The sequence below is a fragment of the Tribolium castaneum genome, chromosome 3 (assembly GCF_031307605.1).
Source record: "Tribolium castaneum strain GA2 chromosome 3, icTriCast1.1, whole genome shotgun sequence".
NCBI classification, from domain to species: Eukaryota; Metazoa; Arthropoda; class Insecta; order Coleoptera; family Tenebrionidae; genus Tribolium; species Tribolium castaneum.
Window position 1 is genome coordinate 13813345 of NC_087396.1, and position 22417 is coordinate 13835761.

Here is a 22417-nt window from a genome sequence, read left to right on the forward strand (position 1 = left end):
TCAAATCAGCTGATCTTCTGTCTCACACAAGCCGCGGGCAGGTGTTAAAAATAACGCACAAAGCTGCCACCAGATGACGCTTTATTGATAATTATTTCAATAGATTGATTATAATTGATTTTTCCTTTTTATTTCTGCCTTGCGGATGCAAGGGGACACAACGAATTATATACACTAAGCCAAATTACAACTTTTTCGCCTTTCGCGGCCTTGGCGGGTTCCAAGATACTGGAGTGCTGTCTGTTATTGAAACAATCTCTAGGCCTGACATTTGCAAGCCTTTAATCGCCGACTAAAACTTTTAAAATTAGGAAACAAATAGTGGGAAATAATTTAGTACCATTCTGCCAGGTCCTAGCCCCCTCACACGCACCCTAACTGTCTTTATTCCTCTTTCTAAAACTTTCTGAAACGCATTGAGTCAGTACATAAAAAGCAAATGAACTGTCCTTACTGTTCCTATAGTAATTGCCGTGGCTTGTGCCGCTATGTTCGTCCCTTTTCTCGTGTTCTTAAAGCCCTCAATACCACAAGACCTCAGCAGTTTCACAGCACCTTAAGAATAAAAATTGCAAAAGCGATAATAGAATACTATTAAGGTTACCCTTATCATCGGTCATAGTAATTATTGTGTTATTTGGGGATACTCTTATGTTCATTATAGGCAAGTTCTTAAATGGAATACCATTGAAAAGCCTATTTGGAGTATCAGCATCTGGAAAAATATCTGTTTTTCTAGAAAAAAATTAATTACCACAAAACACAAAACATTTAAAAATTACTGGTGGATCAGTGCATCAACTTCAAAGGCTTTTTCCCCAGCACTTCCCTCGTCTAATTTTGGAACAGAACGAAGCATTTCTCTTCTGTCGACAACCTCCCTCTGTCTCTGACTGGTGAGAAACAAAGAACGGACATTATGATTTGCAATGAGACCACTTTGGGCACTTGTAAATTTTTGGAAAGTTGAAATAATTTGTTTAGAAAACATGACTCAAATTGGGTTAAAAATTTTGGGGTTATGTAGGTAATACAGAAACCTTTGCTACGAATGTTTTTTATTTGAATACATATGCAAATGTTGCACAATCGTGATTATTGGGTTATCTACATCTAGGGATAAAAATTAAAAATTGTTTTATACTAAATTTATTGTTTCTACATTTGTAAAATGCATATATCGTATAAAATAAATACAAAACACAGCTCGGCTACAATTACGGACCATAATAAATAAATATTTTACGCAAGAGAAGTAATAAAACTCGTATTTCTACGCTAAATTGGCAATTGGCACAATTTTAATAAACTTAAGACTTAAATAAATAAATAAAACCGCAAGACGCGCGAATTGTAATACCTAACAGTAAAATATTACAAAGATATTTTTACACAGGCAAGAAATTCATAAATAAGTTCTAACTAATCTCCACACTTAGATAAACATTCGAAATTAATCTCTAACAATCCGGAAATTTATTGAACCTAAAAACAACAAGAACGAGAGTAAATCAGTACAAGTAATTTTTCGGTATCTCGTTAATTGGTTCAGCGCACGTTCCCATATGTCTCATGGTAACAAGTGATCTAGATCTACAATTTTCGATTTCCAAGAAGCAGGTGTTGCTGTATGTCATGTTGTCGGAGCCGCATACAGGGTCATAATAAGTCGGACAGATTTTTTGACATCCTCGAAACAGGAATCCAGATAGACATCTCTTCATTGGCACGACAAATATATGTTTACTGCAAAATTATCAGCACTTGGTTACATTTATTAAGCTGTCGGCGTCCACTTACCCGCAGTTATCGCGCTTCATTTCACATTCACTTCTGTAGATTTTGTTATCTGAACCACAAACGAAATTCTTGTCTTCGGGGCATTTTTCGTTGCACAAGGCGGTGGTGCGGCAGTGGTGCAAAGGCACTTCTGTTACTAGCTGGCCACAGGTCTCCTTCCTCAAATGGCACATTGACCTACAATGAAAAACACTCATTTATATTTTATGTATGAAAAAGTAAAACTTTTGTCCGTTATAACTGACGAGAAGTGTTGAATGTTACATATCTGTCTTACACTAAGGGTACTAATATGCACGCAAGCTTTAGCACATTGTAACTTGTTTATAGCTAATGTCCACAAGTTGTCACGCTATATACGTCTGTTTAATGTGTGCTTTTGCACACAATAACTGTTTGTGATGACAGTTGTTGCTCTCGTGAATATTAATATGCAATAAGTTTACCTATTCTTTTATACCAAAAGTATTATTACAGTTTTAACTGTTAAAACACCTATCTGTGGAATAATTTAAACAATTCTCCCAAAAAAGGTCCTAGACATCATAATTACCTAAATACCATAAATTATAACGCACCTAATTAATATCTCCTGTATTCAATATGATGTAGACAGATTATTAGCTACAAAAAATTATTACATGCCAATTAAAATTAATTAGATAAAGTGATAATTAATTAAATTCAAAAGCAGTAAAACACCTCATTCAGTCTCCAAGAATCCGTTTTGAGCACCAAATTACAGAGTTTGCAAAAAACTAGTTTTTTCCGTTTTTAATTCAAGTACAGGAAAAACTAAACATGACATTTTTGTCAAAGAAAATGTTGATGAGACCAATTAATAATTAAATGAAAAAGTACACACACTTTGTAAATTTGTGGCATTATTATTTGCCTCTTAATAAATATGTTAGTTAAAATAACTTACCGCAATCCCAAAATATTTAAGAAAAATATTGACATAACATAACTTAACTTTAATAACAAAAAATTATATTTATTAGTAGGTATATCTAACTAATCTAATAACTGAGTCATTACGAAAAATTAATATTAAATAGTTAATTGATTGTAATGTGTTTTGTTGTTTTATTCAGTCATTTTAGCCGTAAAAGTGGTTTTTCAACTAACTGACTGCAGAAACTAAGATCAGCCTCTAAGAAAAAGACTGAACATTAATAGAGTTGTTAACACACGGAAATGTCAAATGATTTTCTACTTTTCTTCACTCGGTTTTTAAGTTTTTTGAACAAGCTTTCAAGTGTTGCAAAAACAACACTTTAAGGCATTTGTAGACGTAGAAATCAACTAGTTTAAGTGCTTAATTATCTACAAACGCTTGCATTTGCGTTCAATTAACTAGTTTAAGAAATAGCCTGTATGCTCGAAATTTTTGGCATTGTACGGAGATTTTTTAAAGGAAATGTTCAATTAGGTGTGCGAAAGTCCGATTGATTCAGATAAGAATTGTCACCGATTAAAAGTAGACCAGATCAACCAAACAGGAAGGAAAAAGCTTGACTTTACTTTTATCTGTTCCTAAATCTATTGAAAAATAATAGCAGACGTCAATTAAATCACAAATAGGAGCAGCTGAATCTAAATTTCTAAAGCATATCTAACAGTTTAAAATCTTGCAATAATCCGGTTTCCATCGCATTAATTGTGAATAATATTCTCTCCGATTTACTTAAGGGTTTAATTTGTGTTAAATGAGCTTAATTGTCATTAGCCTTCTTTCAGCAAATCTCACGTCTAGATTAATTACAGATCTGATTCAGTTTCAAAGCGGGTGGCACACTTGTCGCGAACATAATTATTTTCTGGATTCAATTCGCAAAAAAGCGAAGAGAGGAAATCATTCATCTTGATGAGATTAGTTTCCCGACAGTCAAAATACAAACAAGAGCGATGCTCTTAATTTTAGTAAATCAAGTTTTATTTCGCAACTCACTTGTAAACATTGCCATCAGATCCGCAGACTGGTTCTTCATTCTCATTATCACAATTTGTAGGGCATGGAACTTGTTCTTTGAGCGCTGTACAATTTCCGACGTGAGCAAACTGAACCCCTTTCAAACACGTGGCCAAATTTAATTGACATTGATTGGTGTAAGTCCGGGCGTCTGTCCCACAAACGGGGTCGACGTCGTTGGGGCACTTCATCTTGAGGCATTTGGACAGCTTGCTTTTGCACTTCTCGAAATCGACTTTCGTCACCCTCCTGTTCGACCTAAATGTGCCAAGATTGCATCAAAACCGTGGTTTCTCGTTAATTAGCTAGAAACTGACCCGCAATTGAGCAATTTCATCTCGCATTCGTGTCGGTACACATAACCATCGGAGCCGCAGATGGGCTTTTCGATTTCATTGCCGCATCCTAGAGGACATCCGAAGCTGTGCGATGTCCTTTCTTGACTCGCGCAGTACGCCATTGGGACCTCGAATACATGTTTGCTGTAATGAAGCGTCCATTGGAACATTGAATGACTGAACAATTCATACGTTTTACCCGCAATTCTTCGACTTCATTCGACAAACGTTCGCATAAATCTTCCCATCTGAGCCGCAAGTAGGTCTCGCGTTTCTCCAACAAGACTCGCGGCAATGTCGTGTCGTTTGGCAGTATTTCTTGTCAGTCCGCACTACTCCTTGTCTGAAACAGGCGGATTTCTGTGAGCAAAGCCAAACAGATTTATTTTTTATCGTTTTAAACAATTCGTGATTGCAAAGCTGGAGACGATAAATAATAGGGCACAGGATGTCGTGCACATGCACCATACACTTTGAGGCAGGGTATGTGATGGAAAACGTGCCGCACTGCTGGAAGGAGTGATACTGTATTTCAAACTATCAGGCCTTCTGTTAGTTTTATTATGTGGGTTTATAAAACGATTTTCTCACGTCTCTATACCTAATAATATTTCTAAACAATTTGAGTTTTAGCAAAGCGATACCACTAAAAGTTATTCAAATTTTATTTATTTTATTTTTGGAAACCCATGACCGTAGTTGTCAGACCACTGACTGTATATTCCTGTACGAACTCGAATACAAATTGTGAAAATTTAGATATTAGTTAGTGATTAAGATAGATAGATTAGAATGCTATTTATTCCATCTCTTAATAGAACATATGATAATTGTTTCTGAAAAATACCAATGCATGATTACTAGTGAGACATTGATTAGGTTTATTAAAGTAAATGGAAATAACGTATACTTTTTATTATAAGATCAAAACACTTAAAGCAATGTCTCATGTCTCATGTGGTATAAACAGTATTATTTTACTATATCTCAAAATACACAAAGAGTCAGCGTTTCCTATTAACTCCAAAATTACATTGGATTATTTTGATTATTTGATTTTATTAATTATTGAATTTTTCTCCAATTAATTAAGTGTATTTTCGGCAATTGGCGCCTCTCTTTTAGGTTTTTTTCCTACTAATTTTGATTATAAGAAGTTTAGAAAATTCTAATTATTCTAATTATTAGTTTTTGGAATATACTTATTTTTAGCACTCACCTCGTCTACAATCAATAAATTCTTAAGAAGGTAAAAGTATTTACGAATATTTAGCAAATAATTTACTTTCTACAATGTCCAACTGTGTATGAGTACTGTTTGTAGTCGATTTAATCATAAAATGCACGTTTTTTTAAGAAATTTAAGAATTAATAATGACCTGGTTTTATAAAAAAAACCTAGGGAAACACTGAAAATGAACTTGGTTTGTTACTTTTTATAATTTCTTTAAAAGATGTTCGCTTTAATTGGTTAATTAGGCCTTTGTACAACTACAAATGATGAATCGATTAGCTGATTCTTTGTACTTATTTAATGTATTCTAAAGAATTGTAATTAGTAAACTACTAAACAACAGTTGCGATATTTTTGAAGAAACTATTTTTAGATCTCTAGACAGTATAAAGATTTAAACAAACTTGTAAATAAAACGTCTGAAAAAAATACACTTTTACTTACTAGTGGGTACTAGTAGATAAATCATGGTATTATTTTCGAACATTTTTTTAACTTAATCTTTAATTTTTTTCTTCTTCGGTTTCAATCTCGAAGAGTTCAAAATAATATTACAAAATACGATTATTTTTGACTTTAGATTTGTCCTCGAATTTGCCTAATATTTCTGACGAATTGTAACTCAGATAATTTGAATGATAATTCTACTAGGCTTTTGCTGTTTTCATGTTATTACACTGATTATGGAGTCTCTACCTTAATTAATAATCACGTAAGTACTAATAAAATTTTCCTAGTCCTCAATAAACTTAAAAAGTGACAAGAGTAATAAATATGGCTTCAAAAACTCGTGAATAATGATAATAGCCAGTAATTGATGTTAATAAATGTCGAAGATCGTGAGAAGGAAAATACTTTAGGATCAATTTTCGATGAGAGAATGAGGCCATGTTCCTAAATAAAGACTATACTCCGTATAATTATTTATTAGAAAATTTATATTTGGCCTTTTTAAAATAATTACTTAAATATCTTTGATTATTCAAAGAACTATCAAAATAAACCCTTTTAAAAAAATGTATCTTAAAGAAAATCAACACATTAAAAAAAATAAACATCCATCCCATTGATTGAGTAGTTCACACTCGAATAACCAAAACCACATGGAAAAGCTTCTCAGTAATGCATTATTGTGGTGAGCTTTGCCATTTTTGACAAGCTAATCAGAAAAGGTATTATTGAACTTTCCTAATAAATGAACAGCCGGACGGCTTTTCTCCTAAATTTACCCAAAAATAAAATATTCCTTTTTAGTACACGTAATTAAATATACACGTACGAATACTTTGCATTAGCTGAAACATGAAATATAAAACATAAACCTAAGAAATGCTCATTTTCCTTGATAAGCAATTAAATATTTCCTCATTTTTGTAGTACGTCAATGAGGTGTTAATCAGTTGATCAGTCTTATTACACCATTAAGTACAATCTTCGAGAATTGGAAATATCTTTGAACCGAAGTTGATTACCCGCATGTAAGTAGTTTCATCTGGCAAGTGCTCTTGTAGACGTTGCCGTCGCTGCCGCAAATGGGCCCATCCTGGGGGGCCTGCTTGCAGTCCACCGGGCAGTTCTCCCTGTGGGCGCTTATGTTATTGCACGGCCCCAAGTGCGACAACGCAATTCCCAGCCTGAAACCGCCCGCTTTAGCCAAAATTTCGCCCCAGTTCTCGCTCCAATACCTGCATATTTCCACCTCCAGCATACACCGATTCAGATACGTCCTTCCGTCTGTGCCGCACACCAGATCCTTCTCGCTCCCGCACCTGTGCTCGCATTTGGAGCCCGAAGATCTCTTGCAGAGATTGGGATCTGGTGAGAGTTTGACTCCTTTGCCGCAGGTTTTCTTCCTCAACTCGCATATGTTTGGGTAGATAATGCCGTCGCTGCCACAAACTGGATCGCCGTATCCGTGTGTCGTGCAGATTCTTGGACATGAAGAATCCCGCAGCGCAGTCAGAGCTGGAAAAACGGTTTAATTTATTCTTGATTAATTGGAATATGGGCGCTATTTGAGTCGGGAAATCGAGATTCATTCATGAATTAAAGCCACTTTAGCGTCTTTTATCGTTCACTTACGCCGCGATATTTAAAATTTAATCGACATATTAATACATTCCGTAGGTTGATTAAATTAATAGCCTTCAATTAGTACATCCCGTCCATCAAACGCACGACAGCCGATTACAGATTGCTCGAACTTGGCCACTTGAAACTGTTTATTAGTTTACATGTTAACGACAAAAATTCAAATTTACTGCTTAATTACCCACTGAAACTGCTAATGGGAATTTATTAAACAGATTGAATCAAAAATCCAATTACAATTTTATAAATACATAATTATCTGAAAATGAAACAGTGCGTTATGTTTGGTATTTATTTACATGGTTATTTTATAATCATTGGAATAATTAATGCGAAAACCCTCAGCACAATATATTGTAATTAATTCTAGAAATTAAATTTGCACCATTATAATTACATTATTAATTTAAAAAATAATCGTATTTCACTGCTTTGGTCTTTTCAAGTTCATGCCTTGAACTTTACCTAGAAGAGATCTAACCTTTGCAGACGTTACAAACAAAAAGTTAAAATTTATTCTGTAATTTATATCGAAGAAGCAATTATAACAGACCGATGATGGTTCGATTTTAACAGTTCTCTGCAGGATCATAACTCTTAAATTCGCTTTAGAGCTGTGCTAACTGCACCGAGATGAATTCTAAAGATTATCTACGGCAGGTTCCAGTTACCGGAAGAAAGCAACGATTTTAGAAGATTTGACAGAATTCTCACCGTTATTAGACATCATCAGAGATTTTACTCAACGTACTCGTAATCAGACTGTAACATACATGACGTTAAGTCTTTGCCGTTACAATGACTACTTACATTTAAACAGGAATTTTTGTACAAGATCCCTATTCCCATTTGTGGCTTGGAGACTGAAGTTAAACTAATCCCGAGCCGATTAGTGTAAACATGTAATCTCGCCGATCATGCCGATGGATTTAATTAAAAACAATTTAGTCGCATGATAAAAGCGCTAATGGCTTATGATTTTTTCGTAGAATAGCAGCGAGCAATTTATTTAGTTATAAATATTAATGGAATGTTATTGTGATAGATGAATCTGCATTTTGCACCCGACGAGTCGAAAAAGGTAATGCAACAAGTTAGAGGAGGATCTCATATGTAACAGAACCGTTATTAGACTAGTATCAAAGCAAGATCGCTGTTCTCATTAAGCTACACCAAACAATATTAATGCGCGATTTGATTGCGTTTGTTACAACCAAAGTTCGTGTTAATTATTAGAGGCATTCTGTAATTAATGGCGCTATAAAGTTAATTGTTTATTGGAAAAACTTAGCAGGTCATGTCGTGAAAATTTAAGAATTCTTCTTCCCATTTTTTCCCGATAATTTGTGCAATAAAAATTCTTTTTTCTTTTGAACAGTTAGGTACAAAAATTTTAGTCGAAGAAGTTAATTAGTTTGGTTGTATGCCTTTCCAATTAGGTGAGGTATTTCGATCGGCTCGTGTTTTTGCGTGGGAATAAGTGCAACATATTTTGGGCTTGCTTGCGGGGTGTTATTTTTAAATTGACTGAAATGTAGCAGCTGGCTTTTGAAAAACTTAATCATCTCAATTTTGATAATGCTTATTCTAAATTTAAATTAATAATTTGTCGGCGCTTGCAAGTAACGATCAGGCGATCAGCATAGATTCGGATCGCGGCAAACAGGATGGGAATTTTAAAAAAGGTCAAGTTGCAGGTGAATTAGAAGGGAAATAATTATTATTTTCGTGCCCAGGTCATAAACATTATAGCCGAGGCAGTTTCTTATCAAAATAAAATAGTTTTGTAAGTAGGTGAAGAGGTCAGTTCCAACACCAATAAACGGTTTAAAAAATTGTTTTTACTAGCGAATGGTGTTACGATGTTTATTATCCAGTGTGTGTGTGAGGTTACTGTGTTTCGGAATGAAAATTTCCACTTTTTAAACCTCTTTTCTCGCGTAAATGACAATGTCAGTGGCACCAATACATGTGAAGTGGATCTGATTAAAAATTTATTGTCTAGACGCCAAATTAGATGCAAATTTTCTATCGAAGTCGGGCCCATAATTTTCGTAAATTGTGAAATAACCGCCCGGATTTTTCGGTGGCGATAAGATCAACAATGCAATTAGAGAGAGCTTTAAAAAACCATGGCTGCTTAAACGCTTCAAATTAAACGTGGAAAAAAGCGATCAAATAAACAACTTAACTGTGCTCTAATTGCCCATCATTATTTATTCACCGTAAAATGTGTTCTTTGGGTGCTTCCGTCTCTCCGAGATAACAGTACAGCGAGAAACAATAACGCGACTCAGTTCGATAAGAAAACAATTCGCGGCGTAATTAAGTGTTTAAAATTTAATCAAAAGAATCGATGGTTGAAAAAATACGCAAAAACCCGCCATGATCCGGTTCCCATGGTCTTTATTATCGCGTTATTAGATCCGAGCCCGCTCCCGAAGAAACAAGAAAAATACAATTTTTTCCTGAAAATTATATTTATACAGTTTATTCAACGATGCGTAAAATTATTTAACATGGTTATTATCAGAGCTGTTTAGAAACTCAGTTTGCAAGAAGAGGCGCCTTCGCACATTATCCACCTTTGTCTACTCCACAGGACGAACACCTTGCCAACCACGACGGTTATTAATTTTTTCCGTCATTGCCGAACAATAATTTCAGTTTCGAGGACGTCGGGTCGTTTACTGTCCGATTCCTGAAACGGGATTGCAATCGCATACTGTGGTGCACTGAACGGATTTCGAAATTTGGATGCGGAACTGCCTCCTTGTGATCTTCGACGACGAACAAAGAAGCTTAATTGATCAGAAATGTGGATTGGGAACGGGCAAAGAAGCGTGCTAACGACCACCTTTAACCACAAACATCTTACAAGCTGCAACAAAAAAACAAAAATCCTGCGTACGCAACAAAGGGCATCCGCGCGGTGATACCCTTCTTAATTGACCGCAAAATTGACACACAATGCGATTTTTTTGAAGCGATTCCGAGAAATCGCGATTAATTTTCTTTACGGGTGCAGCAATTAATACTAATTGTGACTGATGACACAACAGAATTAAAGACTTTCCTCTACAGTTAAACAGCTGATTTATGGCTCCCGCTGCGGCTCTTCTTATTATGCCACCAATCATGTGCGTACCAGTGTATAAAATACAATTAAAAGCGACCAGATACACTTAATTCGTTCAATTTGTTTATAAACTCGATGTAGCAATCATTAAAATCAAAACTGATGGCGACTTTTAACACATTGGCGCTTTTTCTCAATAAATATTTTATAATACATGCAAAAGTGTCAATAAATACTAAATACTGTAATTTATTATATCCATAATCAGTGCTTTGATGTAGGTAACTCTTATGTAAATCTTTGAGTTATAAATATTACATTTTGCCGCTGGATAATTCTACGTTGTAGATGTTGTAATAACTAATTATTGTTCTGTAGTGTAAATTGTAGGAGAAATAACTACCACTCAGGTGGTCAGAAACGTAAACAGTAGGAAACAGTTTTCCTACCTCAGGTTCTGTCATATTATAACCAAAGATACTATGCAAGATTGGGGAACAATACAGTCAATAAAAAAAATTATTATTGTTTCTGCTTGTGATTTTAGTATTTGTCACCGGTTTCAAAACAGTTTAGATAAATAATATGAATATAATGAACTTTGTGGTCGTCAAAAACATTTTTAAAACGAATAATTATTAAAAATTTTTCTTGTATAAAGTTTTTTTTTCATTTTTCTTGTTAACGTCTTAACGTGGTTAGCTTTAAATCACTTCCTTCCTTTATTTTTCTATGTTTTCAAAAATAAAACAAGCTATAGGTGAAACATAATATGTATAGGTATGGATAAATTTCAACCAAATCTAGATACTTGTAAATAGGTGCAAAACAACTCGTTCATTTTATTTCAAAATAAAATATTATTAACTTACTAGTACTATTATCTTGTTACTTGTATTAATCTTGGCAAACAACACTTATAATAAAAGTATATATACTGGGTGATTAGTTTCAACTTGAAATTTGCGTAATATTCCTATGATTGTGGTGTCAGTGAATGAAATCAGTCACCCGAAATTATTAAACATGTTTTAAATAAAATTTTATTTGTATAAAATCGTGAATAAAATTTGTACAGCGAGTTAACAGTTATTCACAAAAAATGTAATCTCTGCTTGAATCTATAATTAATATTCTCGTAGGTTCAATATGTGAGATTAAAAAGCCAATTCCATTCAACACAATAAGTCAGACTCACACCTAAATCCATTCTCCTATTATTTTCCTTGCCCATGATCCATACCTCCATGCTAAGTATAGATCATTGACATTTTTAAACAATACCAGTAAATTGTAAATTGTAATTGTCTATAATCTATTTATTTGTAAATAAAATCACATTTTTGGCTTTTCTTTTTCAAAATTATACTTGAAGCCTTTATTTGCTTGTGGTTCAATTAGAAACTGGAGTCATCTCTGCCCACAACCGCCGTATCCACCCAAGAAAAGCGACCAGGTGCTAACGTAACCATACATCATTTCCGAAGTTTTTCGCTTCGATATAAGATATGTTTGTAGTGAGGGCATTGTGTGCAAATGCGATTGAACGTCTAAATGTAGACGTTACATGATTTCTCTGGGATTTGGTTTATCATAATAGTGGTAATCTAATTTAAACAATGACCAAGAAATTAGCGAATTGGACAATGCCGAGCCAAATCACGTATTGCCAACAACATGAACAGAATCGCACAATACGAAACGCACCGGTTGTTCTCCTTTGCTCTGCTACTATTCCGTAAATTAAAACGAATCGTGTGAGTTCTTCAATGCTCCACTTATCTAGATAAAAGCAGTAAAAACATGAAACTAGACAGCTTGTCTGTGGTTAACTAGGTGATTATTATTCAAATTTACATCAATAATCGTTTAATAGCTTTCGGAATGAACACACACTATTATTAGGAAAAGATATTATTAGCAATAATGCGTTGCTAGAAATAAACAGAAAATTGAATTATAATGTACCGCTACACCGTGTTACAATACTAAGACAAAGAGCGTTTTTCGTCTAGGTGACTTTTTGCTACACCTACCGTTAATGGGTACTGTTGCTTTTTAATAACTGACGTTTTAATTCCTATGCCGTGAAAGAATCGATCTGAGACTCGACAATTTAGAATTCTTCATGTCAATTAAACGCTTTTTTATAAATTGAAATATTTGGACACGACCGGGACTTCCTGCGGAGAATTTCGTTGCTAACCTTAGAGATCTCATTAATTAGACCTTAACTGTAGTTCAATATCGAGACATTTTTTCAGCTTTGGGTAAGACAGCTTAACCATAATATTTTACTGATAATCCGACACATAGAATTCGAAGATGAGCTAGATCTGCTCCACATATCAAAACTTCCTCATACCTCTTTAATTGGCCTCAATATTTTGATACATATTTCGGAATCGTAACAACACCAGAGTCATTGCACTTTTGGCAGTGGTGTTAATAAACTTGTCAAAGGAGATGCCAAAATACAATGTGGGTTCTATTCAATTGAGAAGAAGTTCCAGTTGACCTTTGGCTATTTCGGCCACTTGACTTTCTATTCATGAATAGTATTGCTTTATGATTTGCCGTCTTAAAGGCGGTGTTGATCATGATATGTTAATATTTCCTGAGGACTTTATAAATGGAAGTAAAACTAAAACTATTAATCAACTATAAAATATTAGAAGAATTCGCAGAAACGATAGTTTGTTAAATTCTCCCACAAAACTTGTAATGATATGAGATGTAAAACAACACGAAAAAACGGTTTACATTTCGCTAATATCTCCATAATTGGCCATTAGAAAGCAAGCTTTTACTGGTTCTGGCTGCAGGAAGCTGGACATCATCATAAGGTTACTTGTCGCCGCGGTAAACTTTTGATTTATTAAGACAATTATTTAAAAGTTTTTTCAATGTCCATCCACATTTGAAAAAGTCACAAATGTGTTACGAGTACCATCTAAATTAAGAGAGTGCATAAATTCTAATTTTTTGTTATTCAGTAGCAAAACTCGGAATTTTAAATTTAAATTTTCGAATGCCTTGGATCCTAATAATGTCACAAGTTCACTGGATTGAGTTGACTACCGGTTTTGGGTTTATTTACCCATCTGAATTTAAGAAGTGATTTAAAAGAATCTACGACAATACAAGTAAGTCACACATTAGTGTGGCGATGTGAATAAATTAAATTATGTTTTTATTTTGAAAAATAGCTAATTGCATGCACTACCTGTTATGTGGATCAAATAATAGACAAGAAATTTAGAACTAATTAATTTGCCAATACCGTTAATTTTTACGATCAGGAGGTACACATAAAGATAATTGTCATTAAATTTAATGATTTTAAAAAATATTTTACGAAAAATTTGGGCAATTTTCTAAAAAAGCAAATTAACGGTGCTTTGTCAAATTGGGATCGTCACTAATCAGTCAATAATAAAGCTTGTAAAATAAATATTTAACAGCTAATTATAACCGTTTAATATCGTATACATTAAAGATAAATCATCTGTTCCTAGTCTCATTGAAATGACAGCCTTAGGTAGTCGCACGCCAAAATTGTTGCCATCTTTTTCTCTTCCTGTTTCCCACATTAGTTTAGTAAATTTAATGAAGGATTTGAGCTAGTGTTATCGTTAATTGGACAAACCGAAATCACCGTCGAAACATTTTTAATGAGCACTAAAAAATTCTGTTTTTTTTTATAATCGATCAGCCACTCTGTGTTTCAGCATTCTCGAATAATAAACGTCAAGGCAGAGCATGTTATATTGTTATTAAAGTTTTACCGTCTAACCAGGCATTAAACCTGCTGTGCAAGGATAATGGATTCCTTCAAATGAAACCCGAGTAAAACTGTAATGATAGCTCAAAGTGCTAGTGCTTTATGAAATTTTAAGATTAGAGCTCTGGCTGCGATTTAATACCGAAATGAGTTACTCCATTTGAGATAAAGACATTATAATGTAGCGAAACCACACCTAACTTCTTGTATTGTTTCCAGACCACATATTTCCATGACCTGCGCACGTAAATAAAGCCCATACATCATTCCAAATACGCTGGAAACATAACATGTAAAGATTATGAAATGTAAGATAGTCGGCCGAAAGAAAATGTTAAGTTATTCTAAGCAGCGCTCGCGCAACAAAGGACGTGTTTTTCTGAGATTAAGATTGAAAATGATCCTTTTGAGGCAATTCGGGCCCACAAAAGTCGGTAGAAAAACGGCGTGATGTAAATCGCTCGTCTAAAACGGCATTATATTTCATTAAATCTGTAATAAATATTGTGAGATAAACGTCCGGAGCTTTCCCTGATAAAAATGAAATATGCAAGCAGGAAACTTCGTCGAACAATTTTCAAACATGTGACACATCTATTTATCCTTGTTCCAGGAGTGTCCGCGAAAAAGACAGACTCACGGAATGTATGTTTAGCTAAAAGTGAATCGCAGATAGTTGGTCACACTTCACAGATTCCAGAGTTCGACAGCCTTTAAACTAGACACATGCAATGTAGACCGAAAAAAATTCACAAAAACGGAATAATAATAGATTTCCTCATTTTTGACCAGGGAAAAAACTGCTCAGGTGAGCACAATGGCAAGGACGAAGATGAGGGAGTTTTTTACACCGCCTCTATTATTGCTGATTTAATTTGATCTCGAGTCGGAGGGACTTCCAGCAAATTTTGAGCACAAAAGACAAAAAAACTTGTTTCGACTCGCTTGTGTACAGTGTAACAATGCACTTGAGGATACTTTCATCCAGGATTCGCGCTGGCGAGAGACCCTATTCAAAACACTGCTTCAAATGCTTGGGGAAATGTATTTAATGGATTGCAAACGATTTCTCTTGTAACCTTTGCCCCGCTCAGTTTACAGTTTTTAATTTGCATCTCCAATCTCCAATTCACACTTTTAAATTACGAATCAAACATTTTATAAACGCATTTATTAAAATGCAAATCCTACAAAACGAAAACGAATTAAGTTAACTTCTGAACATGACTTCGAATACTGGATATCTCAACTTAAATTCCTGAAGGCGCCGCATAAACACGGTTACATATAAATTAAGACTGAACATTATCCTCTAACAGGTACTCGTTTATATCAAATGAGATGCGGAGTAAATAAATTTAAACCTTTGCAGACCAACCTGAAATAATTAAAACCCTCTGATTCAGATCTGATGAAACTTTTCAAATTGTTTTAAGCCGATAACTAATTTATAATTTTCATACATCACTGGTGTTAGTGTCAGTTAATTAAAATAAATTATTCATTTTAGAATTGATTCAAATTTGCATAATTATTATACCAAGATAGTAATATAGCCGGCCATTAATTTTCTCGTTTTATCAATAAAACGTCTCGTACTGTTTGCCAAATTTATCATGACGCCGGTTGTCAATTTCCTTGAAAAATTAGAGCCCACAAAAACGCTTGATGGCATAATTTGTAGCCGTGGTCACCAAAAAACACATCCAAATTCCTCCAGATACTGTTAATGATTCCGAAAAGCCTTATGCTTCGACAATTTTAATTTAGTCGCTTAAAAATTAATTGCCTCGGAGAGAATCTAAGTTATTTAAAATCGGACTAAATCAGCAAACTAAGTACAAAACAGGAATTCTTTCCATTCCGGTTGGTTGCAACAAGCAAGACACTACTGCAGCTATATATTATGGTATTATTCTTTAAACTTGTTTTGTTTTATTTGAGCTGTTTTATAGGTCATAATGATACAGTTTTATGGACTCCATTGCACTTTTTGCGTTAATTCTTTCCCTGTATGGCTTATTCCGGACAATAATTATCCTAACTACTTTAGGAATATTTATGACTGATTTTTATTGCATTTAAGAGGCTATTCAACCAAGTCAGCTATTAAAGCTGTCATTGAGTGGCGAATTAACATTGAAAAAAGCAGCATGCTTTAATTTGAATAAAGCGTGAAAATGTCGGCATTAATCAGCCAAATTGTCTTCTCGGAAGAATTTGTCAAATAATAAAAGGTAGCGAAATTCGAGACACGTTTCATTCCGTTTACGAAAAAATTAGAACTGGATTCTTTTAATAATGACTTAACAACTTTCAAATTAAGCTCCGCACCTGAATTATGTTACCGTTAAAATTCATACGAAAAAATCGATTCATACTGCTCACAATTAAAAAACCCGAATGTGCCCACAATTAATTAATTAATAGAATGGTCGTTATTAGTCAACAAAGGGCCACTTTGTTATCGTGTCACAAAAGCCCGGATTTTTCGGTAAATTAATTCGGAAAATAGGGGAAAAGTGTGAAAGCTCCGAGCTTTCGAGCGTACCTGGCAAAACGGCGGCTAGGATGAGAGAAGCAGCGACGAGTCGGAGATCCATCATCAAAGTCCGTGCAAGAAGACACTGAACACTGCACAGTAATGAAACCAACGCGGTCTGCAAAGGAAACACACAGACTGGCCTATATTGGACCACCTCTTCTACATATAACCGGCGTGTTCCAGTGCCACTCGGCATGTGTCCTCTTCTTCATCATTTTTGATAAGCCACTCGGATGTGGAACGAGTCTTATTGTCACATCACACAATCAAACGGGAGAAATTTTGCATTTCAAACGCTGCATTTCTCACCTACAGACATCCTGCCGCAAATTCCTCAAACAGTTACCATCAAAGCCATTGACTCAATGCGAAATTACAAATTATCAGAAAAGAATTTTTTAATAACTTCCTCTCGTTAAGCAAAGAGCTTTGAACAAGTATCTCCTGATCTCCTCACAGCCAAAGCTAAATTTATCTAATCGTCACCGAACCAAAACGACTCTGAATAATATATTACCTCCGATCTTATCAAACAACAATTAACGCCTCCAACTTAATGTTCTTATTTTGAAACAAACAAAAATATCTCGCCGGTTTTGGGATAAGTTCATTGAAACCGGAAGCTGCTCTACATGAAATGTAAAAAACACTCGATTTCTGGTCTCATGCAGGAAGAGTATTATCTTAACACCCAAGGCGGGATTACCTGACAGGATTCTAACATCCTATTTATTCCGAACTCAATTTTCTTCCAATCGGAATTATAGATTGTGTAAATTATTCTTCCTCTTGGTGGTACATTATTACTTCTTTCAAGCACAAGAAGATAATTAAATTACAATTAAACCAGCAACAAACTGAAATTTATGCACAAACAAAACCTTTTGCAAATTTCAACACCTCATACATAAATTGACTTTAGAAACTGAGAGGTCAATAAAGGCGCAAAATAAACTCTACATATTTATTAAAGGTCACCCAAGGTTTCGTATTAAATTAAAAATAAATGGACGGTATTATTTTCGTAAATTTTCGTAAATTCAGACTGATAGTTTGATAAAATAACAGCAATTAAATAATGCAATGCCGTATAATCTGATCAACGCCATGATTTGCAGTTTTCTGATACGTTATGAATATGAAAATCAATGATGTATAACAACCTGCAGCAAAAATAGAATCTTAATGAATAGAGATAATTATAGTGTTTAGTTATGGTATAAATTAGGTTCTAACTGATCTGGTAGCTGGGTAAATGAAATGAATAGAAATGTGATAATTAGATTATGTTTTTTCATTTGGGAATCGGCATTAAAAATGTAAATATTGTGCGAGTGTTGAGTGTGTTCATTAGTGGTTGTCTGAAACGGATTTGAACATTTCTCAAGTATTTTCCAATCAATTAGAGCCGTCCAATAAAGAATCACTCTCGTTTAGAAAGCAATTGATTGTTAATCGTTTTTAATTTCATATAATGGTTTGCGTTCCATCCATTTGTACTAATTGGAGATTTGTAAAAATGTCTAAATGCGAACTCGTAACCCAAATTTCCTCTCGAAGACATCGATTCGAATAGAGCAGTCTGTTGTTCTGGGAAAAGTGATTGATATATAGAATAATTATGGTAAATTTCACACCTTTCCATCACCATCACAACACGAGGCTTATAATGGATTAAGCTAATAAAATTTCACAACGTTATGAGCCATTATTTTGATTTTTGGCCCTAGAGCCACAGTTGATGATGATGAAAATTAGAGACCACCAAGCGGCGTGTTTATGTCCAGCGCGCGATTCCTTCAGCAACGATCTATTTCTTTCACCATAAAAATGATAGGTGTGCATGACTTAAACACGGCACTCAAGTCGTAAAAGGAAGTAGAATTGACCTTGATCGAGGTTACTGCAGTGACCTGGAGCTGCACTTTGCCTACTTATCGCCAACTGACATATATGTTACCCATTTTATTTTCTTCGCCCGCTTTAGCACAAAAGCGCCGTCCATCACTCATTAAAAAATATTCAAAACTTGTTCCACTGTCGAGACTAGACCTTTGTGTCGCGAAATTACCGTTAGCGGCGATTTTTTTATCAGTTCAGGAACCTACTTGCGAGCGTCAAGAATTCCAAATTTAATCCCAATCGAAACTACTGAACTATAAATTAAGCTTTCTTCAACTGGTGCAGATCAAGCAATTATTAGCCTACTTGTTGATTGAGAAAAACAGTAAAGAGACCACTTTTTCTAATTTTACAGCAAAAGGTAATTAAAGCGCACACTTGGGTGGTCTCCTGAATTTCTCTGTTTTTCAGCAGCAAGGCTGTCAAATCCGCTCCTTTAACGCAACATAGGCGATTAGTTAATTAATAAGCGTAAGCTGGTGGGCCTGATAAAAACTGAGCGAACACGATCTAAGGCATAAAATATCGTCAACAGCTTGTCAGCCCACGCACAGGAATTAAATTTATGATTTCAATTTCATCCCAAGGCAAAACGGATTGTAAGCACCGCGAAAAAATCGCTTTGACTGAAAATTCAAAAACCGGTCAATGCCTTTCAAGGGTGTTTGCTCGGGACGGATGAATTTCGATTAGTGGGTCAGCTAAATGAAGACTTTCTACGCCGCCATCCTACATCAATCATTTAATGAGACGTTGTAGTTCGAAATCGCACGCTGTATTAGATTCGATACATATTATCTAAGGAAATTTGCTTCGATCTTCATGCTCCTCGAACTAGATCGACTTCAAGTCTGTAACCTTAAAACGTCAAAATAAATTGTTCGAACATAACGTTCTCTGAGGATTCCGTCGTGACTTTGTGCAGACTTATTCCTATTTTAGCACTTTTACTCGTAAATCCGCTCAAGAAAACGGTTTATAATTTTCTCGGAGTTCAATCCGAATATGCATCAATCATGATTAAATTCTCATTGCGGCTTTATTAATATAAAGCATTATCAGCAAAATGAAAAAGGCATCGTTAAGTCATGCACACCAGTGACGCCATAAAATTGTAAAGTGTGACTAGCTGACGTTTATTCTTGTGCAGGGGAAATGATATAAAGCCAACATAAACTTCATCTGCATTAAAATCTTTTGTCATCCGTGATAAATGGTAATTGGGATTTGCGACTGCAAAGCTAATACTTGAAAATTAAATTACAAATAAGTAAAAAAGCTTGAGCCAATAACAATTAAAAAAAGCTTTTCGTAATTTTATACCTTATTTCCAAGAAAATTATAAAGCGGCTTGATAGAACCTGTTCTTAGCAATCAGATTGTTCACTGTTGCTGAAAAAATATTGCCCCAATTTAGATGAAACATGATAGTTTTGAAATTGTTGGGTGTCTTGACGTGTCGTCCTTTATACGACCTCAAAAGCAAATTTAGAGATTTAGAGCCCACATAATGTTGTACATATTTTTCCTCATTTTTTTGCTAAACTTAATTAAACTTGGTCTCGGTCTTAGTGTTAAAATTGATGTGTATGTCCAGTTCTTGCAAATTACCAGAATGCTCTTGATGGATCCGCTAATCTACTAATATAAATTACAGAAATAATTATAACATGTTAACATTAGGCGATAAAAAATGATGGAAAGTACAAGCAAAAAACATGTTAAATCAAACAACAAACCCACACGAATTTTTTGTACCTAAATTAAGCAGACAACTTCATTATAAACTTGTTTAACTCTTGTTATTCAATTCACTATACTAATTTACTTAATTAAATTTGTGCACGGGTGCCGTAGAAAAAGGGCAAGCAGTTTCTCCAGCCACAAGTTCTTTAATCAAAGTTGTTAGTTTGTAAGTCAAATATGAGAACAAACCTCATGTGAGTTGATGGTAAAATTAAGTTTTATGGCTTTGACGTAAATAAACTAGAGCAAAGCCCCGAGATATTTTTAAATTTTTTGCGACATTAATTCTAATCTCCCGAGAGCTACTGCAAGGAAAACACTACTGAAATACTGGTGATGTAGGGCTACAGCAGTCGTAATGTTTTTCCAAGTGGTGGTTTGAGGAACAAACGCGAATAAACCATTTAATTTTAATCAGTGACGACCATTCTTACTTGTTCACTACAATGCCTGGCATAACAGAACTTTAGAACTAATATAATATTTGCACCTAGATTCGAAATTCAAATTCCGGTGAGCAAATTTGCTTAGAATCCCATTTCTATACATATTCATTCATTTCGGTTTTCGCTGCAATTATGTTGGAGTTACGAAGTCAAATTCTGATCAGAACTAACTTGAGGATTAATAAAACTTTATTCAAACAATTTTTTGTGCCTAACGGGTAAATATATTGATGGATTTCCTTTCCATCTTGTAAGAAATGACGTGTCATTTTTAATATTCGATCGATTCTGATTTTAGGTAAGGCCATTTGATTGATTTAGCTCGCGTCCGGAAACGTACAGAAGTATTTACGATTTATTGCTTTCATTATAGTTCCGTCTAAGATTTATGCACGGTGTTTAAATTAATTTGTAGGAAATTTATTTTATTTGCCTTGCGTTCTTTGTAATTAAGTTAAAGATATTAATAAATAAGATTCATTTGGTTTCATGTCGGCTGCATATTTGTCTGCACAAATTACGCTGACCATAATATTCTAAATCTAATGAATTAATTAAGATTTTTTTACATAATTGTTAAGTACAGTAATTAGCAGTTGCAGTAGTACTTACAGTAACATACCATAACACGAAATACCATACCATGACACGTAATTACTTTAATTTCTCCGAGAATTTCTCGTTTAAGCGTTCGGAGATTCTTTCGACCATATTGACCCAGGTATCAATCATACGATGAAAAAATGGTCGATTTCGCAGACCCAGAAACGGTAATTACGAGTGCAATTTAAAAAATCCATTTGTAAAAATGCATCTGCACTGCTGTAAATTGGTTTGGTGTCGACTTTTTTGCCCGATGACTGGCCTGGAATTTGCAGCAAGCAATTTGTAGATGTAATGAAAAATTTTGACTGGTTAAACCCAGGCCATTGCTCAAAATTTAATTAAAAATCTTTAATGTGACGAATTGGAGAGCAATCGCACGCACCATCCTCTTGGCCAAGATAATTAAGCAAATTTCCACGTCTTTGTTGAACGACACTCGATGCTAACACGGTTTTCGATGAAGAACAAATAATAGATAATGTAAAGCTTAACCCATATTTTAGCGATCCATTCCTATTATACTTCCTCGAGTTTCGTCCCAGATCACGTACGAGCCAGTTCCTCCTCTTTCTTTCCAACAGTTTACACAATTACATGACGAAATGTGCATGTTCCGATCTTGAAATGTGCGTGTTGCAGCAACAAACTTGTGATAAATGCGGAAATGGGCACTGAACGTTGTAAGGTGTTCCATGCTCACAAAAACTAATTAGCGAAGTAGCAAAACTAATTGTTGTGGAGATGGTTAATTGCTTGCCGTTCAAGAATTCTACAGGAATTCTACAAATTTCTTCGGAGACAGCCAACGGTTCTTTGATTTGTTTTATTGAAAAACTTGGGATTCATTTTTTGTGTCAGTAGGTGCAATTGT

The 22417-nt window shown here is 34.6% G+C and overlaps 2 protein-coding genes across 2 annotated transcripts; both read right to left on the reverse strand.

Annotated features, from left to right (window-relative positions):
- Nucleotides 1-64: 64 nt before the first annotated feature.
- On the reverse strand, nt 65-1045 carry mRpS11 (mitochondrial ribosomal protein S11). Its single transcript, XM_970239.4, has 5 exons — nt 783-1045; nt 605-735; nt 455-555; nt 341-406; nt 65-292 (listed from the first exon to the last, which is right to left on the reverse strand). The coding sequence occupies exons 1-5, from the start codon at nt 989-991 to the stop codon at nt 185-187; spliced, it is 615 nt and encodes a 204-aa protein (XP_975332.1). The 5' UTR covers nt 992-1045; the 3' UTR covers nt 65-184.
- An 88-nt stretch (nt 1046-1133) lies between these two features.
- LOC664235 (uncharacterized protein) lies at nt 1134-17041 on the reverse strand. Its single transcript, XM_970246.5, has 8 exons — nt 16853-17041; nt 7033-7312; nt 6820-6981; nt 4313-4456; nt 4093-4257; nt 3755-4033; nt 1801-1977; nt 1134-1746 (listed from the first exon to the last, which is right to left on the reverse strand). Exons 1-8 carry the CDS (start codon nt 16905-16907, stop codon nt 1512-1514), a joined length of 1497 nt encoding a protein of 498 aa, XP_975339.4. The 5' UTR covers nt 16908-17041; the 3' UTR covers nt 1134-1511.
- Nucleotides 17042-22417: the final 5376 nt, after the last annotated feature.

Excerpts from the sequence above, each read along its gene's own strand:
- LOC664235 (XM_970246.5), bottom strand. The coding sequence starts at position 16,907 with ATGATGGATCTCCGACTCGTCGCTGCTTCTCTCATCCTAGCCGCCGTT. Across the intron at positions 4,457-6,819 it reads ATGAAACTACTTACATGCGG|ACAAGGAGTAGTGCGGACTG; the intron begins GTAATCAACTTC and ends CGCCTGTTTCAG. Across the intron at positions 4,258-4,312 it reads ATGAAGTCGAAGAATTGCGG|CAAACATGTATTCGAGGTCC; the intron begins GTAAAACGTATG and ends GCTTCATTACAG.
- mRpS11 (XM_970239.4), bottom strand. The coding sequence starts at position 991 with ATGTTTTCTAAACAAATTATTTCAACTTTCCAAAAATTTACAAGTGCC. Across the intron at positions 736-782 it reads GTTGATGCACTGATCCACCA|AAAAACAGATATTTTTCCAG; the intron begins GTAATTTTTAAA and ends ATTTTTTTCTAG. Across the intron at positions 556-604 it reads TACTATGACCGATGATAAGG|GTGCTGTGAAACTGCTGAGG; the intron begins GTAACCTTAATA and ends TTTATTCTTAAG.